This window comes from Ciona robusta, chromosome 14, assembly GCF_009617815.1.
Source record: "Ciona robusta chromosome 14, ASM961781v2".
In the NCBI taxonomy this organism is placed as follows: Eukaryota; Metazoa; Chordata; class Ascidiacea; order Phlebobranchia; family Cionidae; genus Ciona; species Ciona robusta.
The window spans coordinates 4,865,313-4,888,325 of record NC_143248.1 but is presented as its reverse complement, the minus strand read 5'-3'; the positions used below and the strand labels follow the sequence as shown (position 1 = coordinate 4,888,325).

Below are 23,013 nucleotides of genomic sequence, written 5' to 3'. Positions count from 1 at the left end.
CACCGGTGCCAAAATTTTAGCAGCGATTGGCACGAATGGACTCAGAAAAGCCTAATCGTGAAAGAACTTCCTTCGTTTGCGTGATCTATGGATATCGGAATCAAAAAGCATTTACCGACCGGCGGTCAGTCTTCATGAGAACTTCGAACGCCCAAACACGATGGAACGAACACGGCCTTATATGGTATCGATATTGGCATTCACGCATCTATATAAGCAGACACCCTGAACACTTTCGTATGAACACATGAGGTAAATCATATTAAAGTATGAAGTTCCCTTATAGCTTGTTTGTGACTTTACTGATTGCGGCAGCGACCGAAGGTAAATTAGGGATCTTTTAGGTATGGTTTGGATGCTGCTATAACTTATGTTTAAACGCAGGTTTGATTTGCTTGACGTGCTACAACGCAAGAAATCTCAGGCAATGCCGATCACAAGGTTCTGTGAGATTGTGCCAACGAAACCAGGTAAGCCGAAGTTACAATATTTATTAACCAAATACATTGAAATATTATATGGTCAGATTGCTAATTCAAACCATTGACCGTCTGCATCCCGCAACCTCTAACCCGGTTTTGTGGTTATTTGTGCAAAGTCGTTACTCTTGTCAATATAATTCAGATGGCCTTACATTTACAGTGGTGTGAGGTAATTTGCATACCTTTAGCGCATTATATTCCACATTTCCTAATCGTGATTATATTCCACATTTTCCTAATTTCAGCAATTAACATCGCTTTTGAGTCGTAAGGTTACGGTTATATTATTTTGTAAATGTTTTTTGTCTACTGCAAAATGGGCGATAAAAGAGAGTTAAAATATATAGCTCCCATCTTACCCCATCCTACTATACTACAAACCGAAGCAAATATAGAAGTTAAATAGACGGTCAGAATAACGGCCACATAAACCTGTTGTTAATGAATAAATGTAATTTGATTTAACTTCGCGTGGCGGGAAATGTCAGTCGTTATAACACGGATGTTTTGTTTCATACACCTCGTGCCCACTTTCGGGTTATCATGTATGTAACGATGAATCTGTTCACTCATTGCACAAAAAGTAGTTTTGGACTTACATTTATTTTGCTACAGAAATCCTGCCAGACCCAAATTCGCACTGATCCACAAGGAATTCTAATAACCAAAGAATGCAAACAAGCAAGAGCGTGCGCTAATAACTATGCTCAGGTAATATTACTTCTCGATGAGTATAAGATGGGTTTACTTTTTTTCATGACGTCACTTGAGCTTCTCGCATCACTGCGTACCAATATGACAATATCGTCAATATTTTTAAAATGTCTTGAGATTTCTTAATAATTATTTTATGGATGCACAATCATTTATAATTTTTCTAACAAGTGTGTAAACGTTTTCGTTTGCAAGTTTCAACTAAACAAATAATGGCGACAATTTACAATATTTGTATGGGGTAAAGCTACAACGTTTAAACCCAAATTGACAACACAGAATCCACGGCCAGCTTGGAATCCCACTCAATGCAGCAGACACCAGGGATCAGTATGCACTTGCTGCTGTGGAACGGACAGATGCAACTTCAATTCATTATTTTGTCCGATTCGTAAGTTAGACTTTAGCGCGCCTGAAATAAGCTGCCAATGCGGAAACAAACTTAATTTGTTACAGGCCCATCGACAACAACACTTAGACCTATATCTAGGCCCACTACAAGGTCTACAACCACAACTACAACAACTACTACGACAGTTTCCCCACCACCGCCGCCCCAAACAACAGCCCCACAACCCCCGCCGCCCCAAACAACAGCCCCACAACCTCCACCGCCCCAAACGACAGTTCCCCCACCCCCGCCGCCCCAAACAACAGCCCCACCACCCCCGCCTCCCCAAACAACAGCCCCGCAACCCCCACCGCCCCAAACAACAGTCCCCCAGCCCCAACCGCCCCAAACAACAACCCAACAACCCCCGCCGCCCCAAACAACAGCTCCACAACCCCCGCCGCCCCAAACAACAGCCCCACAACCCCCACCGCCGGTAACAGCTGAGCGAGTACCAACCACAACGAGTACAACAGCAGCACCAACATTACCAGCGGGCGCACCAGATGGAGAAACAACTTTAAATCCCGCCGGTACGTTATCAATATATATATTTAAATACTGCTTTTTTACTATGATCACTTTTGCACTACAAATTTTGCATCTACAAATAAAAAAATGTTGCATTTTAACAGATCTGATATTTGGTGACGAACCGATTGTTGAAGATGGCTGTCCCGTGTTGCAATTAAGAAACGGTGAACTTGGCTGTACAGCAGGAAACGCTACAGGGTCTTCGTGTATGTTCGAATGCTTTGAGGACGAGGGTTACGTTCCGTATCCAAGCACGTCATTCGAAACTAGATGTGACGGAACAGAGTGGAGTAAACCACTGCCATGCTGCGCACGTACGTGTTTACTTTAAATTTCATATATAGTACTGTGGGGTAAGATTGGACACCTTCAGCACATAGTATCCAAATATTCTGATCGTGTTTTAAACAATTAACAACGGTCTATGGAAGTCGCGAGATTACGGTTTTATAATTGATTAAATGTTCTTTTTTTATTGCCAAATAAGACGAGCAAATAGAATAAAAAGGTGTCTCGCCCCCCTTACTCTATTATTTAGTAGTTTGGTGTAAAATAATATACATGTGTTCTTACCATATTATAACAAATAAAAAACATTTAAAGAATTATTTAACCGTAACCCCACGACTCCAAAAGAGCGTACTGTTAATTGTTAAAACACGCCGAGGAAATAGTTTATACCATGGGCTAGAGGTATCCACCTCCCCAACAGTGCAATCCATATAACTAAGCAATTGATTTCAGGCACTTGTCCTCCTTACGCAAGAACCGACGTCATTATTTTGCTCGGTATAACATCTCCGACAAATTGGCGCAGTGTCACTGAGTTCGTTCAAGCAATAACGAGGTAAAAGCTTGGGATAAATTAGTTATAACATGGAATTATATATTGCCATCTGTTTCAATGATAATTTGTGTATTTCGTAGCGGATTGCCCATACTACCGTTTTGCCATTCGGGTTAATTACTTTAATATGGATGAGGTCCTACCGAGAGGCACGAAAGGGCCCCTTTAAAATTTAACCAGAATTAGCCGAGTACCCCTTCACCAACCGCATATACCCTACTAGCTTTTGGGTTAAAATAATTCGTGTTCCTATAACCCGTGCTATTCAAAAAAGTTTACTTTACCCTATAATGATAATATTAAACATCATCCCAACGCAGTTCTTTCACTATTTCCAACGAGCAAGTGAACTTTGGAATCCTACGTTATCACAGCTCCGTTGATACTGCTTCTCAAATTCTACTCCGTTATTATCCTAACCATCCTGACCAAATACTTTTCGCAATCGCACGAATCCCGTTTGGAAACGGAGGTAGGTTAGATAATACAGTTGGATGGGGTCAGATTGGTTTTACATTCTATTTTCTCATTGCATTTGATAGTAAACAAAGAACATTCACAGAATTATAAAACCGCAACAAATCGCTGTGAATTGTTTAAAACTCGATCACGATATTTGTACGTTATGCGCTAAAATTTTCCTCCCCCACCCGCCCTACTATATTTGTTTTGCTTCGTACACCTCGTACGAACTTACGAGTTCCTACATATTTAACTTTGAATGTGATCATTTGTAACATCCTATACCTTCCACATTAGATTATAATGAAACATATGATTTTCAGGATCAAGGGCAGGGAAAGCAATGGGCTATACAAGCAATGCAATGTTGGTGGAAGCTAACGGAAATCGACCAGACGCCCCAAACATCGTGTTGCTTATAACAGATACAATGTCACAGGATAGTTTTACCTCAGAAGCAGCACGACTTAGATCCCAAACCGAAAAGGTTTGCTATATAGTTTGTATACTGTGAAGCGCTCGAACACCTTTATAGAAGTTAACCGTATAACATAGAGAATAGTAGGTAATAATGCAAAATAACCCTGGCCGTATTGGCCTATTCTAGCCCAAATCTTAAGTCCCATGTTATGCTATAACGTGAGAATATATATATTTCATCAAATGCAAGCTTTAGGATTCTTTACAAATCAAAAAGTTAAAGTAAAATTGGTTTCAGATTATTGCGATTGGTGTGGACAACTCTGCCTCTGGTGGCAGCTCTGCAGACAGAGATGAGTTAATTTCGATAACTGGAGATAGTGGGAACGTTTTAATGCTGGATCAATTAACTAGACAAACGGGGGCAACGGTCGCTCCTATGCTTTGCCCGAACCCGTGTTAATTTTACGAGATTATGTTAAAGAATTATACGTTGGTGATAAACAGCTCATTATGAAATGAATAAAATTTAAGAAATTATCTGTTTAGTTTCTGGAAAAATTTATACAATGAGAATATTATTGGGATAACACTGTGCAGATTAGTGAGTGAATATAAAGACAAATTGAGGTACGGTGTTCTATATTAGGTATAATAGAGTGGGGGAATATGGGACACCTTTTCATTCTATTTTCCCGTCCCAGTATTAAACAGTGAACATTCAAAGAGTTTGTAAAACCGTACCCTCACGACTCCAATAGACCGCTGTTAATTGTTTTAAACACGATCAAGATATTTGGATAATATGTACTAAATGTGTCTCGTTTTCCCCACAGTAATATACTCTCTTACACAGATTGTATTTTTCTTGTGGTGGTTTGAAAATACGTAATTTCTATTTCCCGCAGATAATTTTACCCGACACTAATTGTAGCTGTTTTATTCGCGTATAAATGTGATTGTTATAACCTCTACTAACACGAAGACAGCACAGTAATTGCAGGTATAATGCTAACATGACACAACTTGTATACGTGCACCAATACAGCGCTTATATGCACGTTAACTAGTGCCTTTATAAACGCACAAAAGGGCGATCTTTTTATAGTCTAGACGTTCGGAAATGCCTGCAACAAGAGTTAGAAAATGTAAAGAATTACAATCACGTAAATTTCCCGGTAATCTGTATATGTTTCATAAACAAGGTATATGTTATTAATCCGTGCCTTACGTCACGATAAAACGTCGAATTTTAAGAATATTTATTATTTTTTAAAGAATACTGCGTGACTGGTAAACGCGAATTTTGACATTTTAAAAATAAACCACCGGAAAAAGTTTATCTATCTTTGTCCGCGGGGTAATTCGGAAGCTGTACCCAAACATATAAAAGGACGGGTGCAAAGGTATTATAGGCGTATTTAAATTGTCAAGAACTGGTATTCGTACAAAATGAAAGGCTCAATGTTGATTTGTTTTATCGTTGCCAGCACTTTATACTTTGAACTAACCAAAGGTTTGTAGTTTTATTTTAAAATATTTTAAAATATTTTTTAGTTTAATTTTCCGTAATATACAGGTTTATCCTGTTGGACTTGTATTAACGCAAGAAGCAATGCGGAGTGTCAGGCTACAGGTCATCTGCAACAATGCCGATTTACCCAAGTAAGTTAACCCATACAGAAATAATAACAAGTGTATAAACAATTTGGGTCAAGATAGTTCATGTTTTCATACACTTTTATCGGCACATTTGGTACTACAGATAATATTTACCGAATTATTTTGCGGTAGCCTTCGACTCTTTTAGACCCTTTTAATTGTTACAAATACGTTTACGAAAAAGGAGTTCTTTTGTGCTAACGGTATCCATCTTACCCCACAGTACTATGTGTTTACAATTATAATGTGCCTACTTATTTCTTAGAGAGCTTGTCAAACTCACATACGAACCGATCCAATGGGTATTCGCATCACGAAGGAATGTAAACAAGTACAAGCGTGCACCAACAACTTTTTGCAGGTAAATTTTAAGGGTGTGTAAAATGAATGCAAGTTATAACTAATATATAAACAACATTATAAAAAGTATGTGTTGCTGCTACTATCGTATGCTTTATTTTTTATATTAAGAATTAATATGATAAAGTATGAAGTGGTATTTTTCTCCGTTAAATAAACAATCCGTTTATATTCAAATTTCAATTTTTTTTTTGATTTTTGTTATTTTTTAAAATGTCGTGAAAAGTTCTGTATTAATGATATATTATATTTAAACATGAAACAACAGAATCCGAGACCAGCCTGGTACCCGAGTCAATGCAACGATAATGTACAAGGATCCGTATGTCGGTGCTGCTGTGATTTCAACAACTGTAACTTTGAGTCTGTAGCATGCCCGGGAAGTGAGTTTGTTCAAGTTATATAGTAGGGTGGGGGGAGATGGATACCGTTAGCACATAATATCCGAATACCCTTAACATGTTTTAAACAATCAACAACCGTCTATGAAAGTCATAGGAAAACAGTTTAATAATTTTTTGAATGTTCTTTGTTTACTACCAAACGGGACGAAAATATAGAATAAAAATGTGCTGTCCCATCTTCCCCTACCCCACTATATATTGTAACGTGTATGTAGGGGTTCGGTATGAATAAAGAAATGAACGTAACTGATTTATATTGGTTCTCTGGAGCAACGACGGTCGTTATAACACAGTTGCTTTATTCCAAGCACCTTGTGCCCGTTAACGAGTTACCATACGTATTTAACTTCTGGGTGTTTTTTTTATAAATAGTTGATATTAATTTAAAATAAGTTATGTGTTTAGTTGTGTTATGCCCAAACACACACCCCCATAATGTCGGCAACGTTTCGAATACGTATCCATCAGTTCAAAAGTGAGAGCTTTAACTACTTCGGCATGAGGTCAACAACTAAATCTTAAAATCTAATTTTTCTACAGGTCGCACCACAACTACTCTAGCACCAACAACGACAACAACAACCCGTAAGTAGAAGATATAATAATACAGTATGTGGGGGTTTGTATACGAGTTTTCATTCTATTTTACCGCCCCAATTCGGAAGTAAACAAAGAAAATTCAAAGAATTATATATAACTAGTAGAGCCCCAACCCGAATCAAAAAAGGCCTTATTGATTTTAATAAAACGCAATCAGGGAATTTGGGAGGTTATAATTATGCTAAATGTACCATCCTACCCCATAGTTGGTACTATATGTTTGTAAAGTAACTGCCTACTGTTTTAATGCGTAGTTTAAAGCACAAGACTACACCTATATAACGCTCCAGGGCTCTTAGTAATAAAATAACGCACATAGTTCTCTGTATCTGTAAGTCCAAAAGTTAACAGGAATAATTTGAAGGATTACCATAAACATAAACTAATTCCTAATCATATAATGACCACTCTTATTAAAAAAACAACCTTAATTACTAAGCGATTATTACATTTTTAAATTATAGAACCGCTCACGCAATTAGTGGACGTGTTAAACGTTGGACCGGAGGAGCCAAAAACCTGTGACAAGATAACGTTACGAAACGGATTCATCGCCTGCACTGATGAGAATAAGCACGACTCGTTGTGTATGTTCCAATGCGACGTTACGAGAGGATACGAACTACTGCCTTTCAACGTTACACAGACGAAGTGCAATGCAACTGTATGGTGGCCGACCCCGCCTTGCTGCCAGCGTAAGTCGGTATTGGAAATATGAGATTATGTCAATATATGATATTATACAACTATCAAAGAGCTTTATATTAAACGTATTAACTAAACTACGAAAAATATACTGAGTTACAGTGATATATAAACTATGGGATATAGCAATGAAGCAGTTATTGACATACTTTTTGTCATTGAATGCCATACGAATAAAGCTAACAAAATAATAAAACTATTATCTTTATTTAATTCTTACTTTGTATCCATCGTTGTCACAGGGCCCTGTCCTCCTTATGCAAATGCGGATATTCTTGTGATTCTGGATTCGTCATCGTCGATTGGACGTTTTAACTGGAATAAAGTTAAAGAGTTTGTTATAGATATGTTTGAGTAAGTGATGTTTAACGATCAACATATTGGCTATCAAGTTTTTTCCTATGTCGATAATCATGCGCTAAAAATCGTAATTATTTTATTGCTAAATTCAAATTGGGCAACATTGAATATTATGTGATAACTGTTTTCATTTTACCCCACAGAAATATTTAGTGTGGATGGCGTATTTTGTGAATTGCCAAAGTATAATTTCTTTACTTATAATTTTCCAACTTTCGCATCATTATTTGATTAAACAGAATTACAGAAAATTAAATATTTCCTTTTTCCAGGAACATTGTAGTTGGCGAAAACAGCTTACGGGTTTCAGTGTTCCGTTTCAACGAAGAAATTGACTCAGACTCGCAAATATTATTCAAGGATTACCCAGAGGACAGGGATGGTCTTATTAGAGCGATACGAAGCATTCCCTATAATGGAAATGGTATAATTATATTTTGTTTATATATTTTGTGTAATAGAAAATATTTGTGTTGTATTTGGGCAACTCTAGAAAATATTTGCGAACGCCCATGTTTTTTAAAATAATATTTTTAGCATAATATAATAGCACTGAATTAGCAACAAACCACAACCATAAGAACATGCTATATGCATAAATTATTTTAGCAAAAAGTATCCTGTTAAACGTTATGAAGTGTATACTGGGTTGAAAGATCTAACTTATCGCCAAAACTGTAAATTGTATTGCATAATGTAGAGTGGAGTGGGGAAAAATAGGACACCTTTTAACTCTATTTTCTCGTCCCATTAAGTAGTAAACAAAGAACATTCAAAAAATTATAAAACTACACCCTCAAATCTTCAATAGATCTTTGTTAATTTATTAAAACACGATCATGATATTTAAATAATATGTGCTAAAAGTGTGCCATCTTACCCCATTGCTAAAAGTGTCCAATCTTACTCCATTCCACTATATATAACATTACGTAGACCTTATACATCATAGCGACTATACGTACAATAACAAACAACATAATGTGTATCACGTATAGCGAAAATACCATAACAGCTAGGTTTGATAAATAAATGACAAACCATTAAACATCAATCTAACTTCATGCAGGAACCAAAACCGGCAAAGCATTAGCATACGCTAACGATGTTATGCTAACTACTGAAAACGGAAATCGTCCAAATTCTCAAGATACGATTTTTATAATCACGGACGGCCGGTCGCAAGATGGCGTAAGAGATGAGGCAGTCGCGCTTCATGAACGTGGAGCACAGGTATTATTATACTTAGTTATGATTGAAAGAATTATATAACGCACTTTATAGATGTTTAACACAATGTGTATTACAACATATATTGTAGAGCACAAATAGGACTTTTATTGAGGAGTTATATGAATGAATCAATGAATAGAACTTATTAATCCCCACAGGGCGGGTCAATAATAGCCTTTCTGTATACGCAACTTAACCAGCAAACCTACATATGTAATAATAACGAAAATAGTTCATACATACTATCATTTTTTCTAATCCCAACGAAAATAATTCCTATATACTATCAAGTAATCAATTATGTATTGCGGATGGGAGTAAAAATATTACCTTCTCGCGGTAGGGCAGTTGCAGCTTTATCTACATGCAACTAAACCAGTAAATAATTCATGTATCTTTTCATTTGAATATTCAATGATATATTGCAGGTGGTAGTAATTGGGGTACAACCAGGAATAAACGCAGAACTCGACGAAAATCAACTTACAGAAATAGCAGGCAATGCAGACAACGTATTAATTGTAGAAGGCGGTTTCGATAGTTTGGGAGAATTAATAGGGGAAGGGTTGGGCACAAGACTCTGCCCGCAGCCATGTGAAGACTTCTAATAAACTAACGCAATTGTTGTAATATAGGTTTTTGTAATTATATATTGCGCTTGGTCAGCGTTCATGTATTTGTTGTTCCTAGTTTTGCCATTGGAAAGTCTAGTATTGCCATTGTAAATAAAGTCTAATTTTGCCATTGTAAAATAAAAACTTGCAAGATATGATTTTTCGCCGCTGCTATTTTTCTTCGCACCGGATACTGTGTACATAGACAGATATCGGACAAAATGTTTCTCCGACAAGGTTTGCACACGATTTCGCAAGCAAATTCGCACGCCTATACTGTGTACTGCCAACACCGAAAGTTTTTAGGCAGTAGGTTAGCAAAACGCGGGCGTCGTGTTTCACATTCTATCTGGTATGCTTATGTGCCTTGAGCCGGCTTGTAATTTCTGACAACTACAAGTTCTAGGTAATCTGCCCCATAGGTTACATGTTATATAAACTTCAACTGTTTCTCCAGTAAAATAGATAGCGAATAATTTAACAAAATTCCAAGAGTATTTAGTTACGGTCAAATTACAAAACGTAGTTAAGCATACGCTTCTGCGAAAGCGCCAATTTATAGATTTCACCTCAAATAACTGATACAGAAATCTCCAATCACAGTATTAAGTATCACGACCTAGCGCATTTAAAGCTTAAAAACAGGTTTGTAAAACCTAAAATGGCAGAAAAATAACTTGAAACTCGGTAGCAATTACTTTCACCTTTATCTCGAATTACAGTAAAGATATACTTCTAAGCGGAAGATATCAAAATAATGGAAACTTTAGCGGTTTATATTCCAAAATTGGCGCAGGAACCAAACCGTGTGTTGGCAGCAAATTACCTTTGAAACGCGGTTTGATATTTATATCTGATAAACGATCGCAGTGTATCGAATTTGCAATGAACGTATAAACTAATACGACCAACAAAGTTTTTTAGCGACCTTTTGCCTACATTCCTTAAAAAGGAGAAAAGTTTTTGAAGCACAGTTACTTTTGCACGTGCTGCCCTGTATAACGTTACGAAATGAAGTTTATCTGTGTCGTTACCATCTTATGCGGGCTGGTTATTTTAACTGAAGGTTAGTATTAATTATGTAACGAATAAATTAGAATTTTAAATGTATTGGGAATTGCATACAACGGTTTCTGACCAAAAAGCAAATTAAAATGATTATGTTAATAGGCCGATCAATGTGCAGCTAAATATTGAGTAAGCTAAAGTAAGATAGACCACGTGTCATTTTGTTATATCATCCAGTATTTACAGAATATAAAATCGTGTTTTTAAGACTTTTAAAAATGCGTTGTTAGTTGTTAAAACACGATTGGGAAATACGGGATATCATGTGCTAACGGTATTCATTTTACCCTACGTTTTGCCATGAGATTACAAGTTTTTTTTTATCAAACTTCTATATAAAGTTAGTTTATTAATACGTAATTTTTCTATTTAATGTGAAAAAGAGACTGGGCGAAATGTATATCGTTTATTATATAGTTGATTGGACTTGATTTTTGTCTGTTATGTTTAGCAGTAGATCCTTATACAATACTAAATATTTTTTTCAATCCACAGGCTTGATATGTTGGACATGTGAGAACGCAAGATCAAACGCTATGTGTAAAGCGACTGGAAGATTGAAGACGTGTGATTTTAATCAGGTAAAAAGTTTATCTTTTTGTAAAGTGAAATTTAACATGTTCGCATAAAATCCGTTTCGTTTACAGCTATATGCTTGCGTAACTATTATATAAAACATGGGGTATATTACCTACTATAGCTACGTCTTAGGTCGCATTAGTAACAGGGCCCCACTCACATATAGAATATACAATCATGAATAACTTAAACCTATGTGAATGCTTTATATTGTCGTAAAGTCAAATTTTCAAGTCTAAATCTACCCATTTACAAATATATGTATACTTGTTTAACTAAAATCTGACATAAAAAACTATAGCTTCGGTGCTCCGTAGCCAAACTCTAGGATATACTGTCATATAAGACGTATTAGTAGTTTAAACTTCGAACATTTGACTGTAGCGGGACTTCGTTATTTTAAAACTGAATATGTTTTTCATAAATAAAAGCAAGCTTGTCAAACTCACATACGAACCGACCCACAAGGAATGCGAATCACAAAAGAATGTAAACAAGCTCATGCTTGCAACAACAATTATATACAGGTAAATATCATCTGCATTTCTTAAGGATATAATAGTAGGGTGGGGGAAGACGGGATACCTTTAGCACATAATATCCAAATATCATGATCGGGTTTTAAACAATTAACAGCGGTCTGTTAAAGTCGTGAGAATACAGTTTTTGATTGTTTAAATGTTCTGTGTTTACTACCAAATGACCGGAAATCGAATAAAACGGTTTCCCATTCCCCCCCACCCTAGTAAATGTGTTAAGCCTTTTTACCTTAGTTTTTAGCCCGTATACCGAGGATATCACAAAAAACCCTAATTTATAACTGTCGTTTCGGGTCTTTCGACGTTAAATAGAGGTTTCGGGTCTTTCGACTTTAAATAGAGATTTTAAAACTGGCAAAATAGATTGTTTGATATCGTAAACGAATGGCTAGATTACTATAGTAGGCTACTGTTGGATACGATGGAATGCGTTTAACATACAATATCACATATTTTTTATCGTGTTTTGAAGAATTTAAAACTCTCTTTCAGAGCCGTAAGGGTACGGTTGTATAATTGGGTAAATGTTTTTCGTTTACTAAAGGGGACGAGGAAATAGACTGAAAATACGTACCATGTTACCCCACCATATTTTTGTAAATTACCACATAAACCTTTCCCAACAGAACCCAAGAGCGGCGTGGGTTCCAAGCCAGTGCAATCTAAATGTACAAGGATCAGTTTGCAGATGTTGCTGCGACTTTGACAGATGTAGTTACAATACATTGTTATGCCCGCAAGGTATGATAAGGTTATTCTATATGTTTTGATCAATATTATTTTACTTAAATAAACTCTATCTGTAGGTGTATTACAAATCTCATAAGCACTTCTGTCAAAACTCATAAACAAATATCCATAAAACAAGTTAAATAGAATAAACCACGAATTTTATAGCCCATATACTATAGTATATTGAACTAAGTTTTAACAAGGTTTTCTAATTGAACTAAACCGTACGCGAAAAAAACGGAAACCACTGTAATAAATCAAGACATATGTGTACGTAACAATATATTATATCACATTATCTATGGTTAAATAAGAAACGTCTTTAACCTACACAGTTCCAACAACGACGACGGTTGCTCTTACACCACCCCCTACGACAACAACACCAGGTAATTGCCTACTATTTAAATATAACTCTGATATACTCGTTGCATCTGACCCTGATCCTGTGCTCATGAAATTATTCTTTCAAATAGAATTTAGGGAAGATTCTTCCCATTACCCTAAATGAGCATTATTTTTCTATTTGAAAGAATAAATTCATGAGCACTGTTCCATGGTCTAGAACCTAACGGTATCTTAGAATTTAAGGCGGATTTTTTCCATTAACCCAAAAAGGCATTATTTTTTAAAGTCCCGTCAGGTTCTTGGCCATGGAACCTAAATCATGCAGAATGTGCTCAGTGTTTGTATATAGTGTATGATGGGACACCTTTTCATGCTAGTTTCTCGTCCCATTTGGTAGTAAACAAAGCACATTCAAAGAATTATGAAACCGTATCTTCACGACTCCAATAGACCGTTTTAATTGTTTAAAACACAGATCAGAATATTTAGATATTTTGTGCTAAAGGAGTCCCATCTTCCCCCACCTTACTATACAATTGTAGAAACTATAAGTTGCTTTACTGTACAAGTATATGAAATGTGCATAAGAAACAATAAAAATCCTAACTTTGTTATTTTATGTTTTAGAGGCGTCCGGTGCTGCAGACGGTGAGTGTGTTTCTATTTAATTTAGTAAATAAATATTTAAACATGGTGTGTAAACGTATATAGTTTACATCAGAAAGTACGTATGTGCTAAAAAACTACTATACTGGCACTATTTATCTACTGCTGCGTGCTTATTTTGTATCACAAATATATATTTTTTGAGTAATACGGAAGAAAACTTGTGCCTATAAGTAAGAAGAACTGCTTTTTGGTAAAGTGAATTTAATCTACCGTTTCAACCACTCCTTTTTACTTACTCGAGCGCTCTGACCTGTTCGAGGAACTTAGCGGTGCTTACCATAATTTTTAAATCGCATTTTTTAGTGCCGACCTGCCCCGAAGTCGAAATAAGAAGCGGTTCTGCCACATGCACTAGGGGCAACAACGTCGGCTCTACGTGCACATTTAGCTGTCAAGATGGATTGAGTTTACACCCTGCAAACTTTAGCCATTCTGAGTGTGACGGAACCGCATGGAACGAGCCGATACCGTGCTGCACACGTGAGTTAGATTATCGCTGTGATGTGCGTATAGAATTTCAACTTAATTTCCTTCTGGCGTACTAACAAGCAGGTTACGCGTAATAGGATCGTTAAAATCGTTTTACAGAAGGAAATAAAGTCCTTCTAATAACAAAGACTTAGAATTGCACGCTTTGTATTACCAGCTGGTTTCCTTTAGACACGCACCACCAAAACAAATTGGAAATAATCTATGCCACAGGATAGCTCATGTTCACAAACTGTTACACCAACTACGTCCAAACACGAACACTGTACGTTAACTACTCAAAGCATAACCACAACGTTCGCCATATCATTACAGGACCTTGCCCACCTTTTGCCCGGGCAGATGCGGTTCTTATTTTGGATTCTTCGAGTTCGGTAAGAAAGCCAAACTGGGACAGAATGATCGAGTTCGTGGTTAGCATGCTAACGTAAGAAACCATATTTAATTTTTCCTATACTTTCCTAATTTAAGAACTTAATCTCTACAAGTAAATTTTTTACCGCTTTTGGACGCACTTGCTGTTAGTTCAATATCTAAGGTTCAAATATTGTTTGCAGTCAATTCGTTGTGAATGAATCGAGTCTCAGGGTTGGTGCCTTTCGTTACAACAGAGCCGTGGACAGTGACACTCAAATTTTACTCAACCGGTTTACAGATGATAAAACTGGGCTGGTACAAGCTATTCAAGATATCCCATATCGTGGTAGTGGTAAGTAGAGAAAAAATGAAAAAAACGTAGTGTCTCACGTCACATACACGCCAACACCGGTGGCAGCATCGAGCTACAAATGTCAATCCTGATATAAACTACTCATTTAAATATAACACTGTTGGGTAGGATGGGACACCGTTAGCAACTATATCCCCTATTTCCTGATTATGTTTTTTAAAACTTAAGTTACGGTTTTATAACTCGGTAAAGAGTATTTGCTTACTACCAAACGAGGGGAGAAAAAATCAAAACGTCGCATCTTAGTCTCTCCAACCTATACTAGCATGTCCAATCTCACCCCAACCTTTAATATGCACCAGGAACTCGTACGGGGAATGCAATTCGTCACGCGAAGGACGTTTTATTGCTGCCAGAGAACGGTAACCGCCCGAACGTGACTGATCTCGTATTCGTGGTCACTGATGGCCGATCTCAAGACGCTGTGGCGGAAGTTGCAAGGGAGCTAAGAGCGACTGGAGCTGTGGTAAGATCTATGAGATACTAGAACGAATGTTTGGGGCGGTTTTACTGAGATTTAATCTCCTTATTGAAGTCAAATTAAAGTGTGAGTCACAAGTTTTGAACAGGAGATTACGAGTCCAAACTAGGTTTAAATAATTATGTTTTATTAAAAAAAAAATTTTTAAACTGATTAAGGTAAATTTCTTTTGAAAGTGTGTTGAAAAACAAATACAAAAATTTATCTATGTAACCGGTCAGGTAATTGAACCGTATAGCGTGGACATTCCATGCCTATAGTACATACGCCGAATATGTGGCTTATAAAAAAAGAATGTCCATACGGTAGCACCCTGGGTGTCGAGGTAACGAGCCAAGTCTAGCATGAAGTTTACCCCTCATGGCGTGCCACGTTTTAGGATCTCACCCACGTATAATGGAATAGACATGCAAATGCACTATAGTAGATACGTGACTGACTAAAAAAAGCTCTCTACAGTAGAACTTTATAATATGAAAGGGTATTCCAACCCATTATAAAATGATTTCTATTACAGACGTTCGTGATTGCGGTTATTATCCAAGGCTCAACCATAGAAAGAGATCAAATGTTGGATATCGCTGGTTCTCCTGATCGTTTATTCGAAGTGACGGGGGGTTTCGAAGACTTAGATTCTGTGTTTGCTGATAGACTAAGAAATTACTTCTGCCCTCCGCCTTGCGAGAACTTTTAATGGGGGAGTTTTAAAAACACGAGGCAAAAATGGATTGTGGTGTTACGATTATGTCCTGTTATGGACCGTGTACACTACAATGCTGTTTTTTATTAGAAAAAAATCGTAGGCTTTGTAAATGCATTAAACTGTACTAATATTAAAATATATCGACTAATACATCCTAACATTTAACCAAAACTGTTTTCTAAAAAATAGAGGCTTAATGCTGCAAAAAAGCGACCACATATACACAGTTGGTTAGTCGGAGCGATTAAAGCATACTTAAATTTTAAAATGATAAAGCGATCGCTTAATAAGTGGTCATTAGTACATATACACTGCCGGAACACATTAGAATATTAATACAAAAGTCAGTGTAATAAGTCCTATATATACGTCTAGACAGCTAACATCTTATATCTAAATTAGGTTGAGGAAAACGTATAGTCGCATATGGTAGTAACAAGTTTTATTTACAGAGTTGTTATGTAATAACATTTTTCATCTTACCCCACCATATTTAGATAATTTTATCAGCAACGTAACTAAAGATAGCTTTTTCACATGGGTATATATATATAGTAGGATGGGGGAGGATGGGACAACTTTTTATTCTATTTTCTCGTACATTTTGGTAGTAAACAAAGAACATTCAAAGAATTATAAAACCTTGTCTTCGCGACTTTCATAGACCATTGTTAACTGTTTAAAACACGACCAGGATATTTATATATTTTGTGATAAAAGCGTCTCATCTTCCCCCACCCCACTTATATATGTCTTTTCGATTTTCGATAATAGTTATAAAGAAACAGAATATGCAACAAGAGTTTCAATAAATGTCAGACTGCACAACAAGATACGTCGTCATTTTGCCACGGGCAGAGTTTACCAAGTTTCCAAACCAAATTTGACGATAAAAATTCAGATAAATTTTTTGAAAAAGGAGTTTGAGAGAAAATCAGTGTTTTGCAATGAGCATAAAAGCCAAGGAAACCGATGCAAGTCCACCTTTCGCAAACATACAATACTGTATAAGTTGCTGTGTACATTTGGAGAAATAGAAAATGAAGATCTTCTTCGCATTTACTGTGCTATGCTCCTTTATGATTGCAACCGAAGGTATATTTATTATGAATTGTTAATGTGGCCATGCAATTATAAAGAATTTATATTAAAACAACTATGTTTTTGTAATAAGGGCTCATTTGCTGGACATGTTTGAACGCTGCATCGAATGAATTGTGTATCGCACAAGGAAAAAATCAGACATGCGAGAAAAACGAGGTAAACGCTGTAAAAGTTTTGTGTAGTAAGATGGGACACCTTTAGCACACATTATCTCATTATTATTCTTATATTTTAAACAATTAACAACGGTATATGCCATGCGCGCTGCAAAATTTATTCAGTTTTACAATATTATTGCTATATTTTGTCTAACCGCTAGGTGGGTCACACACCGAACGTATATGAATATAAGCAGAAAACAACTATTTTCTTAGCATGAATTATGACCAAGGATAACACAAAACCGTGAAGCGTTCCATAGTTTTTTTTATTTATTTTATGCGTTGTTTGAAAAACGTCATACTTGTTACATACGGAAAAAAATAACGTTGTTAACAAACCTATTTAGTTATCTTGCCAAACTCATATAAGAAAAGATGATCATGGAACGAGAATCACAAAGGAATGCAAACAAACCAAAGCTTGCACCAACAACCACATACAAGTAAATATGTTTCCATTTTTACTACTTAGTAATAGGTTAAGGTTCGTCGCTGCTATCATTGTGGGCGTATGCTGCATCCGTAGCGTAGGCAAGACACTTAACAGCGACTGCTCCAACCAAGTGGCCAGTAATACGCTATTTACTGTGTCAGTCACGCATTAAAAAACAAAAACCTCCTAACATCTACTAAGCTATATACGTGGTAAGCTCACACATTCTACGAAACAGAACACGCGTATTATAATGACTGTCATTTTACGACCACGTGAAGATAAAGTACAATCACATTTATTTTAAAGAACCCACGAGCTGGCTATTCACCAAGTCAATGCCATGACACAAACCAAGAATCGGTCTGTAGGTGTTGCTGTAATTTTAATAACTGCAACTTGGAAACTGTGGATTGCCCGTATGAACGTGAGTATAAGTAGAGTGCATGGGTGTTACAGTCCTTTATGTGATGGAATAGTTTACAGAATTAGGAATTATTGTTTACAAATACAGTTCTTTTTTTAATACACAGTTTGCACTTTCGTGGGTGATTATGCCCAAGGTTTTTAATAGAAAAGTAGTTTTTACTACGTACATTATACAACTTGTAACATTAGATTTTACAGAGTTTTTTAAAATAATATTTCGCATTTATTTTTGATATTACAATTTTTTAAATATGTTTTAAAGCTCCCCCAACAACTATGCCACCCCCAACAACTATGCCACCCCCAACTACTGTACCACCCCCAACTACTGTACCACCTCCAACTACTACACTGCCCCCACCCCCACCCCCAGCTACAACAGAGGCAGTACCACCAACAGTTGCTGACGAAACTCCCCCGCGTGAGTATGATATACAGTAGCGTGCACGACATAAAATTGACATAACATGGGATATAACAAGCGTATCGCACATAACTATGCAGCGCATGACCATTTGACACGCGTAACCTGGGGTCATAACGTTTGTAAGTATATATTTACAAAAACGTTTCATATTCTCACGTTATATTATAACGTACACCACATTTTTACAGCGCAAATGTGCCAGGCGCTCAATTTTAAAAACGGAAGCGCATCATGTACTGACGGCAACAACCTAAGTTCGAACTGTACGTTTGAATGCGACGCAGATTTGGTTCTACACCCAGCTAACGTTTCGTCGTCACAGTGTACACCAAGCGGGTGGATTGAGCCTCCACCATGCTGCACAAGTGAGTGATATTTTGTGCAAGTGTGGTACGTTTCATAATACCCGACAACATGACAAAAGGATTGGCGTCCCCCTCTATCAATTTACGGGTTCCTGATTCGATACCCTTACTATTTTAGGCGGGTTTGTTCTTGGGCAAGACAATTAACAGCAGTTGCTCCAACCCAATGGTAATTGGTGGGTTGTCAAAATTGTCAGCCACAAATTAAAAACAATACAAAAATTACATTTACCTACAAATTTACAAATATCGTAACTCGTTAGCGAGCAAAGGTGTATGAAACAAAACACCCGTGTTGTAACAAATGCCAAAGCCCCAACCCGCGATATTAATAAAGTCCATTTATTCAACTGCACACATAGAAACAATACAGACACTTGTGTGACTCATAAAATAAAGTCATGTTTGCTACAGGCAATATTTAAGCCTGCATATTTGTTTATTTATATATAAAGATAAAGATTTCGGGCTAATAAACCTGAACACCTTTGGATTTACTTGGATCGACGTGCTGATAACGCGATAGTTTAATCAACTATAGCCTAAAAATTTTGAATTTGCAGTTTTAAAAACACTTTACCTTTTTATAAATTGTCCCTATTCAAGTTGATTAAAACACTCGGCTATTTTTGCAGAGTTGTGTCCGCCATTTGCGCGCACCGATGCCATCATAGTGGTCGACTCATCAAGCTCTGTGAAAAGACCGAACTGGGACAAAATGATTGCTTTTATTGTTAACATGCTTAGGTAAGCTATAGATAGAATTAAATGTCCATTTTAAAACTTTATTCCTATGCAAAAAATGCGCAACCATGAGAAAGGGCCGGACTCTTTAACAAAACTATTCTTTTCAGACAATTCACAATCGACCAGTCAAGTTTGCGTATCGGAGCTTTCCGTTACAACCGACGTGTCCACACTGACACACAGATCTTATTAAATCAATTCAATAATGATAAAGATGGACTTTTGGCAGCAATACAAAGCTTGCCATATAACGGAGGGGGTAACATAATGTTTTTACCAGGATAAGCCATACTTATGCCAATGCGGCTCACAACCTGGAATTAGACCAGAGTTGTCATTTGCACATTACCTTTAAATTACAATAGCAATTGATAAAGTATACCGTTCCGATTCATGCAAACGTTCAATAGGTATAGAATATTTGGATAAATGAATGAATCTATTTTATTCTAACAGTTGTGGCGGGGCTACAACAGTCGTTAGAACCATAGTGTTCTGTTGCACACACTTTCACAGGTTTGCGTGGGTGATTGTGCCCAAACGACTTACATTTTAAAAGGTTTAAATCATACTGGTTTATATGTATCTTTATGGGTGATAGTTTTTGTGCGCGTGCATTTTAAAAGAAACACATTAAAAGTGGACTGTTTATTTATAAGGTACCAACACCGGAAGAGCGATCGCTCACGTAACAAACGTGATGTTAAAAGCGGAAAATGGAAACAGACCTGACGTTCAAGATTTAGTTGTCCTTATTACTGACGGCCGAGCTCAAGACAGAGTAGATTTGGTTTCTGCTGATTTAAGAGCTACAGGGGCAGTGGTAAGACGTTATAGTTTTAGGTATTTTTAATAAAAATCGAACTTTAAAATAATTAAACATAAATGGTATGTTGTTTGCCTGCTAGGTGTAGCGACCACACATTTTTTTCAACTAAATGTTATTGGAAAATTGTCCAACACTCGCAATTTTTCGCACGTTCCACAATGCTGTGAAAACTTCGGGAAAAGTGGGCACCTTTTTATATTATTTTCTCGTGCCGTTTGGTATAGTAAACAAACAACATGAAACTGTATCTTTACGACTCTCATAGACCGTTGTATTTGTTTAAAACACGGTCACAATATATTTAGATATTATGTACCTAAGGTGTCCCGTATTCCCCCTACCCTAATATACGTTAAGAAGTCCCATATTATGATGAACATTTTCAGGTTTTCGTTGTCGCTGTTATCCTGCCTGGATCAACGATTCGTCTTTCTCAAATGCTGGAAATTTCTGGAACAAATGAAACCCTGTTGATTGTTGATAGCGGTTTCGACGGACTGGATACAGCGTTTTCGAGCATGTTAACCAAATATTTTTGCCCGACAGACCTCTGCTTAAATATTTAAGAGCCTACACACTGCAGGAAACTATCTATTTTAAATCGCAAAACATTTAATAAATAGGAAATATTGAATTCTGGTTTCTCAACTATATTTTCATGAAAATTAGAAAAACATACTAAATTTTTATAAACGTGAAGATTTTTTTATGATATTAAATCAGAATGAACGCTTCCTTTTATCGTTTTTCCTGGTTCCTAAACCAAACTGCACTTATATATTACAATGCTGCTTTAGTATAATATGTACTCTTGTGAAAGCGCTTTTGTAAATTGGTGTTATGGTGTAAAATTATAGCTTGCTACCATTACATATACAGTACCTAAAACTCACGTTCCATGCTTTTTTTTACAAAATGTAACTGTGACTTCTACAAGATTGGGACAGTAAGAATTAAACAATTTGTAGTAATTGAATTGTGTTTAATATTAATACCATTCGTGACGCAAATACAAAAATAAAGGTGAAAAAAACTAAAAAAGTGGTAATATCTTTCTGCCTTAAAAGACAAGGTGTAAAACATGATTTTCTATCCAGTTTAATACAAACTTAACAGCTTAACCCATTTCGTTGTAAACAGAATTATATAGTAGAGTGGGGGAAGATGGGACATCTTATCATTCTGTTTTCTGGCGCAATTTGGTAGTAAACGAAGGGCATTCAATCAATTATAAAACCGTACCCTCATGACTCCCATAGACCGTTGTTAACTGTTTAAAACACGTTCAGGATATTTGCATATTATGTGCTAAAGATGTCCCGTCTTCCCTAATCCTACTATACATCTACAGCCTAGCGACCTTGTTGGCCGTTATTAATTGTTTAAAACACGAACCGGAGATATAAGGATTTAGGTGCATACAGTACCCTACTTTACCGTACAGTACTTTTTAATAATCTGTAGAAAGAAACTTAATACAACGTATATACCAAGTAACTTTTCGTATTATGTATATGTCAGATGAGTTTAATACACGTCGCGTGAGCAAAAAGCCAACCAACGAGTTTTTGAATCCAAATGTCTATTGTTATCAGTAAACCAATCTTCCATTTCAGACAACAGCAGGTTATATAATGGAAGAAACGATGTTCACATTCTCCCAACACACGAGGTTATAATGAAGCCAAAGCCAGGGCCAAATAAATTACAGACTTAGCCAACTGAGTCAGACTTAATTCTGCTAATGACTTCCGTTGATTAAAATGCTGCAAAAAGTCCAGGCGCAGCAACGAAATGACGAATCGTTTTGATTTTGTGCCATGTTCAACCATTTTTAACCTCAAGTCGTGACTATGAGTAATACAAAATCATGACCATGTATTCGAATTGCCTTTTAAGACCTATATTGTAATAGGCTTATGGTTTATGATTTCCTCTACGATAACAAGGTCCGACTAAAACTGTTTTGACCTTAAACACCTGGAAGCAAATTGCGGTTTGGTGCACGCCACCAAATGTTTATTAATTTACAATGAGCTGTTTATATAAGTAAGGTTATCTAGATTTTAAAGTTTACAAAGCAATTTGTATGTAGCTGATATGAGGGTCATATTGCTTACATCACTTAAACTAAAGCCAACGTTAACCGTAATTTGCCTATATTGGATGCAGAAGAGCGGTTATAACTTGTTGATGTTAAAAACACGTTTAAAAGCAAAAACGTGAACCCATATGGTACCGTAGGGTAAGCTAGATACCGCTAGGCCATTTAACCCCACATTTCCTACTCGTGGTTTTGTCAATTATCTTTGGTCATTTACAGTGGTCAAGATAGGGTTATATAATTAAGTAAATAATTGTTGTTGATTACAAAATGGGTCTACAAAAAAGG

The 23,013-nt window shown here is 36.5% G+C and overlaps 4 protein-coding genes across 4 annotated transcripts; all 4 read left to right on the top strand.

Moving 5' to 3' along the window:
- Positions 1–430: 430 nt before the first annotated feature.
- Positions 431–4,353, top strand: LOC149725258 (matrilin-1-like). The gene is made up of 9 exons (XM_089892347.1): positions 431–470; positions 1,098–1,193; positions 1,476–1,587; positions 1,653–2,120; positions 2,223–2,435; positions 2,866–2,968; positions 3,289–3,440; positions 3,754–3,917; positions 4,149–4,353. The coding sequence occupies exons 5-9, from the start codon at positions 2,330–2,332 to the stop codon at positions 4,311–4,313; spliced, it is 690 nt and encodes a 229-aa protein (XP_089748473.1). The 5' UTR covers positions 431–470; positions 1,098–1,193; positions 1,476–1,587; positions 1,653–2,120; positions 2,223–2,329; the 3' UTR covers positions 4,314–4,353.
- Positions 4,354–4,991: 638 nt separating this feature from the next.
- Positions 4,992–9,946, top strand: LOC149725257 (uncharacterized). The gene is made up of 10 exons (XM_089892341.1): positions 4,992–5,366; positions 5,430–5,515; positions 5,778–5,873; positions 6,141–6,255; positions 6,817–6,861; positions 7,341–7,571; positions 7,824–7,935; positions 8,214–8,365; positions 9,011–9,174; positions 9,603–9,946. Exons 1-10 carry the CDS (start codon positions 5,303–5,305, stop codon positions 9,780–9,782), a joined length of 1,245 nt encoding a protein of 414 aa, XP_089748467.1. The 5' UTR covers positions 4,992–5,302; the 3' UTR covers positions 9,783–9,946.
- Positions 9,947–10,704: 758 nt separating this feature from the next.
- LOC149725256 (matrilin-1-like) lies at positions 10,705–16,297 on the top strand. The gene is made up of 11 exons (XM_089892342.1): positions 10,705–10,854; positions 11,352–11,437; positions 11,867–11,962; positions 12,601–12,715; positions 13,042–13,095; positions 13,682–13,702; positions 14,027–14,203; positions 14,528–14,639; positions 14,770–14,921; positions 15,245–15,408; positions 15,941–16,297. Exons 1-11 carry the CDS (start codon positions 10,800–10,802, stop codon positions 16,115–16,117), a joined length of 1,209 nt encoding a protein of 402 aa, XP_089748468.1. The 5' UTR covers positions 10,705–10,799; the 3' UTR covers positions 16,118–16,297.
- A 786-nt stretch (positions 16,298–17,083) lies between these two features.
- Positions 17,084–21,662, top strand: LOC149725255 (transmembrane cell adhesion receptor mua-3-like). Its single transcript, XM_089892338.1, has 10 exons — positions 17,084–17,221; positions 17,301–17,386; positions 17,739–17,834; positions 18,134–18,251; positions 18,516–18,674; positions 18,869–19,045; positions 19,681–19,792; positions 19,900–20,051; positions 20,452–20,615; positions 21,008–21,662. The coding sequence occupies exons 1-10, from the start codon at positions 17,167–17,169 to the stop codon at positions 21,185–21,187; spliced, it is 1,299 nt and encodes a 432-aa protein (XP_089748464.1). The 5' UTR covers positions 17,084–17,166; the 3' UTR covers positions 21,188–21,662.
- Positions 21,663–23,013: the final 1,351 nt, after the last annotated feature.